This window comes from Sinocyclocheilus rhinocerous, unplaced genomic scaffold (genome assembly GCF_001515625.1).
Source record: "Sinocyclocheilus rhinocerous isolate Xijiao unplaced genomic scaffold, SAMN03320098_v1.1 scaffold659, whole genome shotgun sequence".
Taxonomy (NCBI): domain Eukaryota; kingdom Metazoa; phylum Chordata; class Actinopteri; order Cypriniformes; family Cyprinidae; genus Sinocyclocheilus; species Sinocyclocheilus rhinocerous.
Window position 1 is genome coordinate 1,695,427 of NW_015652995.1, and position 10,859 is coordinate 1,706,285.

General features: G+C 39.7%; 1 protein-coding gene and 1 long non-coding RNA gene across 4 annotated transcripts; both read right to left on the minus strand.

The window, feature by feature from the left end:
* Positions 1-2,825, minus strand: LOC107715229 (uncharacterized). Of its 2 annotated transcripts, none has more exons than XR_001637079.1 (4): positions 2,706-2,825; positions 800-974; positions 411-700; positions 1-303 (listed from the first exon to the last, which is right to left on the minus strand). It is a non-coding gene; the product is annotated as an uncharacterized LOC107715229 (long non-coding RNA). The 2 variants fall into 2 exon arrangements; XR_001637078.1 differs by having other exon boundaries at positions 800-994.
* Positions 2,826-8,627: 5,802 nt separating this feature from the next.
* On the minus strand, positions 8,628-10,683 carry LOC107715204 (ankyrin repeat domain-containing protein 34C-like). Of its 2 annotated transcripts, none has more exons than XM_016521263.1 (2): positions 9,305-10,683; positions 8,628-9,145 (listed from the first exon to the last, which is right to left on the minus strand). In XM_016521263.1, exons 1-2 carry the CDS (start codon positions 10,614-10,616, stop codon positions 8,703-8,705), a joined length of 1,755 nt encoding a protein of 584 aa, XP_016376749.1. In that variant the 5' UTR covers positions 10,617-10,683; the 3' UTR covers positions 8,628-8,702. The 2 variants fall into 2 exon arrangements, with proteins under 2 accessions (XP_016376749.1, XP_016376747.1); XM_016521261.1 differs by having other exon boundaries at positions 8,628-9,056; positions 9,222-10,683.
* Positions 10,684-10,859: the final 176 nt, after the last annotated feature.

A 10,859-nucleotide genomic window follows, 5' to 3' on the forward strand; every position in this document is an offset into this window, starting at 1 on the left:
GGCAACCCAGCACTGGGTAAATATTAGACAGAACACATGCTGGGTTATTTTGACCCAGCTAGTTGGGTTTTATACATTAACCCATTTACTGGGTTGTTTTTTGACAGTGCTGGGTCAGTCAACCTATTAAAGGTTTTTCATTTTAAATAACAAAAATTTAATTTAAAATCTGTTTTATATAGGACAAGAACAGTTCACATAGAATATTTTTTGTTTAATGTCAAGTCAGTCTTTTACAATCATGAAATCTTCAAAAACATTCAGTAAAGATATTAGGATGTGACAGGAGCAGCCAATGGGAATCTGTGGGAAGAAAACTGCTATCAGTAGGCTGTTCCCGTTTATTAAATGACATATTCATTACTTATCTTATATTCATGTTTAAAAAGTTACATCAAAAACAGCTTTACCTCGTGCCATCTTGTCTGTCCGACATTTAAGTTTCAACCCGTCAAACACATAGCGCGACCACAGCTGCAAAAATGGCGCACTAGATCAATAGCACTCCTGTTGTAGTCAGTGGAGCGCACAGAAACTTTGTTACATATAACAGTGAAGTAGCGTTGTGTTTCAGCCCTGGTCGAGCATTATTTTGACTGGAGGTGAAACTTCCGTGGTGGCACCGGTGCGACGTTCACTTTGAGTGTAGATCCAGTGAATGCTGCGTTTGTAGAAGGCTAGAGTTCCAAGCAGATGTTAGCTGGGATGTATATTTAAACAAAAAAAAGGAAATATGTTAGACTACAGAAGTTTTCCTATTTATACAGAAATAATTTGATAGGAATACAATAATAGATACCTTAATTCCATTCAGGAAGTTTCCCGTCAGTCAAGTTTCTCTTAGGAGTTAGGACAGAACACAAAATGACCACTGACAAACGTATCCAGTTTTAACCAGTTTGTCACAGACTACCCAACATTGGGTTACACTGACCCAGCGCTGGGTATGTGGGGGGGTACATCATTTGTATTGACTGTAAAAATGACCCAGCACCTGGGTAAAACAATATTAAAATTAACCCAATAAAATGACCCAACAATCTGAACCCAGCATTTGGGTTAAAAAAAATAACCCAGCATTTTTTAGAGTGTAAATAAATTAGATCAAGTTAAGTTTCAGAAAATGTCACAAAGGTTAATAAATGACAAGTGTTGGCTACTCGCCTCTCCTTATACAACCCATAACACCTCTTGGCAAAAGTCAAATCCAACCTTGTGACTTTAATGAGAGAGAACATGCAAGTGTGCTTGGCATTGTGCCTGAACTGATGTTAATAAAGACAACCTGAAATGCAAGACAACTTCTTGATACAAGACCGCTATGCATTGCATAAACTGTGGATGACACTTCACCTATATTATAAACTCAATGAAAGACCCATAATCACCCAAAATGCCTTAGGGAACGAGGCATTCTAACACAACCATTCCGTGCCAAATCTCACGCCTTCTAATAAACTTGGCAATACGAATGTTTTAATGTGGTATGCCTCAAGTGCAAAAGGTTGGTTCTATCATCACATACAGTCATTCGGATGTGATGCATGAGTCCTGGTGTTAATTAGAACCAGCCCATTCAGAGTAAAGGTGACCCGGAGGACACGAGGGCTGGTGTACGCCAAGTAAACCACCTACATTTGGACAATCCTCCATGACAACTGATTACCTAACACAGAGGAGCAGCTAGTGTCAGGACATGACACCAATTCATTCACAGCTGTGCCTGAGGTCCTGCTTTTCAGTTGTCCCTTGTTTCAAAGTAACACCCTAAGATACACGTTTCAGAAGGCAACCCTTAATCTATCAGTAAGTCCAAACGTTAGTACAGTTGCTGCATCAAACAGGCCATTTAAATCAATGCAGCCTCCATAACAAGTAGGGCATATAAAACTAGGGTGAAAAAATGTGCTATGGTTTAGTAGTCAAATATCATGCTTAAGAAATCAGATAATGTGCTTGTTGGTCATTTACATCTTAATTGTCATGATCTGCACTCATCAATGGTCAAATAAGAGTACCGACCAGGCCGGCTGACCTTGAAATGATTTCATAACGCAGTACAAGCAAAACACAGACAAAACCCCACATGAAGACTCAAATAACTGGTTACCGAATTATTTTACATCACAGAGCTGTTCGGTTGCATGTTTATAATTACATTTGCAGCAGTATTTTAAGCGCGAATGGTTTCATAAGTCCGCAGTCCTTGTGTGCAACCCATCCAGGGGATTCACTCGCCAAAAATACACTCAAATGACTCTTACAAAGCCGTCAAATTGTTCAAACGTGCAATGATGTTAATAAGACAGGGTTTGCCTTTAAGAAACGATAACGGTTTGGTTTAATGGTTTAAATGCAGCAGTCGTTTTATGTTGCTCCTTTTTTAAAAGACATCGTATACGCGAACAAAGGAGCGCGACTTCTGCTAATGCTGCCGAGCGATTCCCGCTGCACGTACAACGTCACCGCGAAAATAACACTGTGCTGAGGCGCTACTGAAGCCGCGAAGAGATGGAAACATGCAAGCTGGCGAACTGAGAAGAAACACAACAGTCTGCAGCCAGCGTTTTCCGATACAAGCATGTGGCAGGGAGATTTCAATTTAAAAGCCCATCGTCTCAGATAAGCATTAACCGGTGTTAAAGCGCCGCTTAATGCGGCTTTATTGGCACATCTATAGACAATTGTGGAAGCGGAAAACTCACAGTTCCTCTGTTGCAAACTCTGGCAAGAAGCTGGAGCAAGAACGGCGGGGGTTTTGGAAAGAGTGGCGGCGGACCTAGTGAGAGAGCTGAGGCCCTTCAGGTAACCTGCCATGTTTTTTTATTTTTTTCTCGCCTCAAACACTAGAAGGGAGATTTCAATTTAAAAGCCCATCGTCTCAGATAAGCATTAACCGGTGTTAAAGCGCCGCTTAATGCGGCTTTATTGGCACATCTATAGACAATTGTGGAAGCGGAAAACTCACAGTTCCTCTGTTGCACTGGCAAGAAGCTGGAGCAAGAACGGCGGGGGTTTTGGAAAGAGTGGCGGCGGACCTAGTGAGAGAGCTGAGGACCTTCAGGTAACCTGCCATGTTTTTTTATTTTTTTCTCGCCTCAAACACTAGAGCTTGCTGCCCGACTTCACTCCGGTCGAATGAATCGGAGCATGCAGCAATAAACGTAGCTCTTCTCCGCCTCCGTCTCTGGGCCGACGTCACCATTACATGGGGTAAGGACTAAAACTCATCGATGCGGTGAATGGCCAATCATATGTCAATAAGCAACACATCGATGTTCCACCCGGTGACTTTTGATAACGCACAGTTTGCACGTTCCCTTTCATTTTGTTAACCCTTCACGGGCGTCCGGGGTTATTTCCGATTTTTTTACTTTTGGTGAATGTCCCCATTTTCAAAATTCTCAAAATAAAAATATACTTTAAATTTCAGTATTACTTTCATTGAATGTCAGTATGTAAAAAAATTGATGTTGTTTTATTTGTGATTTTGGCATAAGTAAGACTATCTAAACGAGACAGAACAGGCAGATAACCTCTTCACATTCCGTTGTCTGGTTGCTGAGCAGTCCCGCTAATTTTAGACGGGTTGGGTTACCATACTGGGTGAAAGAATGGGAGGTGCGCAGTGTGATTGTGCGCATGCGTCGTATAGCTACTGCAGGTCACTTCAAGGTGCCGAAAGCTAGAGTGTCTGGTTGAGTGGTTGTATCCTTTTAAATTATATTATATAATAGTGCTGTTGACAAATACTATTATACGTTTTATGTTCTGTTTCAGATCAAATACTGTGTTATGCAATTATATGAATATAATTTATTACACACACACACACATATATATATTTATTAACACTCTTAATAGGCTACTTGTTGAAATTAGACAGTGTTGACAGTATCAATGTTCTCTGGCTCTGTGACAAATAAATCACCATTTCACAGTCTATTCTGTCCAAAGTCTTAGAAAAAAAAAGAAAAGAAAAGAAAAGAAAGTTCAAATTTAAATTCCTCAAATACTTCACATGATTTTGACAAGGGAACAGACTGAGTAGGAAATTCCATAGCCTTTCCAGTTTATGTCTGTATTGTTGTCTTGTCAGTCTAGGCTCATTCTAAAATTCAGCATGCAAATATTGCTCCACTGACCCTCATGTCAATATGACCTCTGTTATCATTCAGAGGTCTGAAATGTGTGTAGTTTGCAGTGAATTGTTTACTCTACAATGTTGGTCTGCTTACAGTACTCACTCTGCATACTAGGTCAAAGCCAAAAAAAAATTTCACAGCTGGAACTGGTTCACCACTGAATTACTCTTCTGTACTTATAATTATGAACAACAGAACAGCGTGGTACTGATGAGAAAATTCTGCCATGTGGTTACATTTTAGGGCAGAAATAACTGTGCCAATAGACACAACAGTATTTATCAGACAATATTTCATAGTAATAATAATAATAAAATATTTTTGTATTGATTGTTTTAGGCTTAAATGCTGTCTTAAGCTAACAATGTGTTTAAATAATGCCTTTTAATCATTTATAATCCATTTAGAGGAGAGATGTTACAGAATGTCCACCAGGGGTCAGTAAGAACTCATTATTAAATTTTTTGTGAATATGATAGAAAGGTTTCCAGTTCAGTTTTTAATGAGTATGTAACATACTAAAATTTCATACACCTACAGTGATTATTTTTAGTTCGGTATGTTGTTACACATCCAGTATTGCGAGTTGTCTGAAACAGATTATTTGTATTGAGGGAAGTAATTTGTCATCCACAGAGGCGGACAAAGTACACGACTTTATTAGCCTACCATTTGTATTGCCATAGTTTAACTACAAATATTAAACTATAGTTACTATAATGAAACTATGTTAAATTTGTGGTTATTGGAATTTTTACTACAAATGACATAATTATGGTTACTATAGTGAGAGAATTGTAAATTTGTGGATACTGTGATTTTTCCGCAAATACCATAGTTAAACTAGTTACTATAGTAAAAACATGGTTATTTTAATACTTGTTTAAAAGTTACAAAGTTCTTTTTAAAAGAGATATTGAAGGCTATGATATGGTTCATTTTAGGCAAACAAAGCAAACATTGAAAAGAAAACGAATCTTTAGTCTTTTCAGAATACTGGAACATACTCTCTCAGTACGGCCGTGGATGTGCAAGTTGCGCCAAAGAACCGTCTTTTTGAATTTTGACATCAACTGATCAGTGTTCATAAAATGCTCATAAATCAGTAAACGTCACAACATGTGGCTAGGGTTTGGTATTGTTTTCATTTTATACGTTCCGATTCTGATTCTGCTAATTGATTTCAATTCTTATCGATTCCCAGTTTAGATTCCAAAGTTGTAAAAAAGTGAAGTAAAAATCATTTATCTTCTATGATCTTTGATCGTAGCGCTCGGCCTACGTAAGGCATCACATATAGTTGTCTATTTAAAATCAATGTGGTGAACACACAGATGATCACACCACACTATAAATATGTGCCTTTTTCGTCTTTTATTATCTTATTTGCCTTTTTAGAGCACTTTTAGCTGTGCAGTAGCGCAGACGTTTACATTAGAGGGGAAGGTCCCGAGGTTGCCAGATTTGCGTAAAAAAAATCAGCCAAACATCCATTCAAAGCTAGGCGGAAAACTGCAGGCTTAGAAATACTGTCAACACTGGAAGGTCCTGGCAGATCGCAGGCCGGATTTTCGCAGAAAAAAGGGTTCAGTGAATCTGAAAATGCACACACTGGAAAAACTGCTACATATAACGACTTTTGGGGACCTTGATATAAATGTAGCGCAGTAAAAAGTACGATATTTGTCTTTCAAATGTAGTGAAGTTGAAGTAGCAAGTTTCCAGAAAAAATAATACTCAAGTAAAGTACAGATAGGCCTACTCAAAAAGTGTGCTTAAGTATAGTACTCAAGTAAATGTACTTCGTTACTGTCCACCTCTGGTCTTCCATAACAAACATCTATTTATCGTGATTTATAACATCACAGTTTGGATATATAAACAACAGTTATTAAGTTATTTTACAACAACCTATTTATGGAATTACTGCTTTAGGAGCATTACGAACAACCAAGGAATCAGCTTAGTCAACAATTACTCATATGGTAAATGCTAAACAAACACATTAGGTTATCCAGGGATTTTAACACACAACAGTCAGAGTAAACAGAGTTTACAGAGAATGGTGTGAAAAACAAGCAAAAAATAAATGAGCTAGTGAGGGACAATTCTGTCGGTGAACATGTCTTGGTTCAAGCTGACAAGAAAACAACAGATTTTACTTGTTAACACCTATTCTGGCTTTCTGTGTGCATTTTCCATCCTGGAATCATTCGTTCACAATTGAGCAAATACTTATAGCCCAAACTATACCTTTGGAAGAGGACCCTCTGCAATCCCTTATTGCACTTTGTTAAGATTTCCTATGACTTTCCACTTTACAGTGAATTAGATCTGGAAGAAGAAACTAGTTGACTACAGGTAAGGGTCTTGTCTCAGGAGATGTCTGCGTTGTTACACCTTTGAAATTTACAGTCAATTTAACCCACATATTTCTACTTTTTTATGACCACAATGACTACTAATCTAAACCAGTAGCTCCTTTAGGGGAAGGAGAATGACACAGACCTGAGACTAGGGATCTGAATGCTGCAACAATGGGTCTGTCCTGCTCAACATAACAGGTGCTTTCACGGTCATTTGAAATTTCAGACTTTGTGATTAGAAAGACCAGATTGTACAGATTGTTACAGACATTTATTCAAAATATACAAGATACTACATACAAAAATACTATGCATCAAACGATGTAAACATGAGCGCAACCAATAGTATGCCTCACAGTTTTAATATAAGACAGTTGTGATAAAACCTTTTCACATGGTCTCATTTGTGGCTCATTGATCATTTAAATGTAACAATTTAATAATTTAATCTCAGTTTTTTACTATTGAATTGCATGAGTGCCAGCATTTATAAATTATTATTATTCATATAATTATTATTATGGACCCATATATTTATGTCATATGTGTATTTAATAATCACAGACCCAAAGCCTAAATGCATCTGTTGATTGCTTATGTTTAATGTCTTAATTCCGGGAAAATTAGTGAGGAGTTAGCCAGCTAACTCTAGTACTACAGAACATTTATTATTTGACAGCCATGTGCAGTCAAACATTATTAAACATTATAGCAGCAATGAATCTGAAGCACTTTGCATTTGCACAAAAAGTTTAACATTAGCACATTAGTTCTACCACATAACATTGGCTGACAAATGGATAAACCTATGTTCACATTTGTCTGTACAATAGTCATTGGTTTATCACAAGGCATGTTCCGCTACAGACTTTACCTAAATATATTATGATACTCTGTGATCAAAGTATTACTTAGCCATTTTTGTCAATTGTTGTCATCATTATACTTCATGTCATGTGATTTCTTACTTGCAGCATACTGATTCTAATATTGTGATTCAAATGCTGCTTAATAATATTTTATTAAAAGTAATATGTGATGCAGATTACCTTTTACTCTTCCTCAAAGGCACTATACTCTAACTAGCTACAAACATTCAATCTCTTGAACTCATCATGGAACGAACTGACACTTTATATATGTAAAGACTGTCAACCTAGCAAGGTTAACTAAGGGCTCTACGACTATATGAGTCATCTTTGCTTTACAAAGTAAGTCATAATTACACTTGCAATGTATTATTGCAACTGATGTAGGATGTAATCAATTACAAGAGACAGATACCCCTATAATTAGCTCACAGATGGTCAGTATTTCTTAGAATCTAGATAGGATATGCATGTAATGATACATCTGCACAAAGGCATTATTAACATCAACATTAAAAAGCTAACATATTGTAAGTATAATGATAAGAGAAAAATTATCTTGCATCTCCTCTTTCTTGCTACAATTCACAACCCGATTTGCTTTTCTTGCAGGACCTCCAGCTTTATAATCAGGAGCCAATGAAATGCTTTCTTTTAATGGGTATGATCTGGTGACCTCTCTGCTCCATTTTGACAGTATGGTTTTGCATTCACTCTCCTGTCTGCCTTAATGAATCTCATGGAGAGATGTCTAGACTTTGAAGATATACAGATATTTCTGTCTCTGTTTGTGTTTGCAGCAGAAGAACCCAGCTTAGAACTAGCTGTAGTCAAGCTGTCAAATTCAATCTTCATTCGCAAGAGAATAATAGCACACTCTCTCACCTACTCTTTAAGAGGACAAACACTACCTTTGTTGCGGAATGGAAAATTGCACACTTCTTTGTTGTATTTTTGTGACTGTTGTTAAACCCATTTCCACCAACATTTATTTTGAAAATGAGTTCTGTGGGTGGTAGGAAGTGACAGTCTAAGCTTACACTATAGCGTTACATCATATATTAAATCTAAACTAACCTTTTCAATAGAATTTAGTTTTCAGTTGCTTTTTCAAAAATGATCTTTTTGCTAATTGAAACTAGCAAGTAGATTAACCTCTTGATACAATGTCCCTTTGCCCTAAATGGCTACATTCATTGCAAACTACCTAAAATTCTATTACAGGTACCACCTGTTTTCCACCTGCCTAAGCATCAACATTATCCAAAATCTAAGACTTATATTTATGATCTTAAAGTTGCTACATCTACAAAGACTGAGTTTCATGATTGATGGTTGAGCTCTTCAAAGTTTGAAAGCTGCTTCATCTGTTCCACTTGCATAGAGTGCCTTCTCACAAGCTTCTTCTTTGTCCTGAGGTTGCCTCTCTTTGGTGAGTTGGGTGCTATGGGCGCTATTGGTCTGATACCTGCTGCAAGTGGGGATGAGGGTTTGCTGCTTGCCCCTATATCTGGAATCGGGGGGTTAGGGTTGACATTTAATGGGGGAAGGTGACCTGGGCGGGTGTGGGATATATAGTCCAGCAATAGCGTTCCAGAGCCGCGCCGCTCCAGTAGGCCAGGTGCTCTGCATCTGGCTGTGCTAGGGGAGGAGGTACTGGGATTGCTGTCCAAGGACTCTCGTGAGCCTGTAAGCATAGCAAGAGGGGATGTATTGAGCTTCCTCCTCTCCAGAGGTGCCTTAGGAGAGTCTAGCATGCTGGAATCTGAGTACAGCTGGGAGTCTGAGCCGTAGTGTTCGTTCCCCAGTCTCCTCCGGTGCACTGTGTCTCTGAGGCTAACCTCTCGTGAGCCTGTAAGCATAGCAAGAGGGGATGTATTGAGCTTCCTCCTCTCCAGAGGTGCCTTAGGAGAGTCTAGCATGCTGGAATCTGAGTACAGCTGGGAGTCTGAGTCGTAGTGTTCGTTCCCCAGTCTCCTCCGGTGCACTGTGTCTCTGAGGCTAACTGGCCCCAAGTTTCCTCCAAAGCCCTCCTGCTCCGTGGGGACAGTGCTACGTCGTGCGAGGGGCTGGTGCTGTGCCAGAGATCTCTCATAGGAGGCTTTGGAAGATGTTGGAAGGGATGAAGTTGGCGAGATTTTTGTGGTCTGATCTCCCACCATCGGAAACAAGATATCTTTTCCATCCACACTGTTATGCCGGGACAAAGTGCCTCTTTTGGACAGGCTCAGTCCATTGACACCTGCGACAACATCTTCGTCCGAGTTGGCTCTCTTGCTCTCTTCATTTGCAGCCACCAAGACTGAGGGGGCAATCAGACCCCAAGGCTCTGACTGTAGACGCTTCAACTGGGGTAGACGAGCCCTCTTGGGGTTCACGGGCTTCTTACTGGGGGAAGTAAATCCATTGGAAAGTTTGGCTGCTGTGTTTGAGGCTGACTTAAATTTTGTTTGAAAATTGAATACAGTGTCTTGCTCCTCCTCTTTGCTGGGAGATGGTGATGCATGAAGATCTATCTCTGATGGTGAGGCACAAGGTGCAGATGAGGTCCTCTCATCCAACTCTGGAGAAGGAGGAACATTCAGGTACTGCTTGGTGGTTTTGGTTCCAGATGGCGATTTGTCAGTGGTAATGATGATGACCTCCTTGCCTTTGGCTTTGCAGGCATCAAGGAGAACTTTTAGGGTTTCTTTATCATCTGCATTGACAGCGTAGACTAAAGCAGAAGATGCATGACGGTCCTCCAGGCTTGGATCAGCCCCATTAGTCAGTAGAAGTGAGACCACCTCATGTCCTGCCCTGTGGCTGCATGCGTGCATAAGGGCTGTCCTTCCAGCTTTGTCTTGGATATTAGGGTCAGCTTTGTTGTCCAGAAGGTACTTGACGAGCTTAGCCTTGCTGACACTCTGCTGGTCAGAGTGTTTGGACATGCAGGCCACCATGAGTGGCGTCTCTCCACGATCGTTGCTTTCATTAATGTAGGCCCCACCTTCCAGGAGAAGCCTTGTAAGGCGCAAACGCCGAAGCCACACTGCTTTCAGCAGAGAGTTCCCATCCGTCCTGAGCTCCAGCACGTCAGCCATCACCCAGACTGGACCCAAATCAGCCTCAGTCCTGCAAGGCAAGAGCAGACTGCTGCTACAGTCATCAAACAGATCCCAGAGACATTTCCATGTCACAAACACTTTAAATTTAAGAGATAAGGAAAGGTGATGTTGATGTGTTAAACCTTGCATGAAATCTCTAGACTGTTTGTTTTGGAGAGCCACCAGGTGGCAGCCTGAATGCGCAGGAATGAGTTATTGGAAGAGACGCTGAACTGACAGGTGGATCAGGTGCGAATGGAACTTTGAATTTGCGTGTTGTTTGTCTAAATGCGATTGAAATTTCTTAGATGAGTTGCATATCAAAACGTATTTACATATATAAATATTTAAATTGGTTTTGTTAGTGACTGTTCTCAATAAATATATATATAT

Bases quoted from the DNA above. Each gene is read 5' to 3' on its own strand.
- LOC107715204 (XM_016521263.1), bottom strand. From the start codon at position 10,616: ATGCAAGGTTTAACACATCAACATCACCTTTCCTTATCTCTTAAATTT. The intron at 9,146-9,304 runs GCATGCTAGACT...AGCTGTACTCAG, and splicing joins CCAGCTGTACTCAGATTCCA to ATTCCAGCATGCTAGACTCT.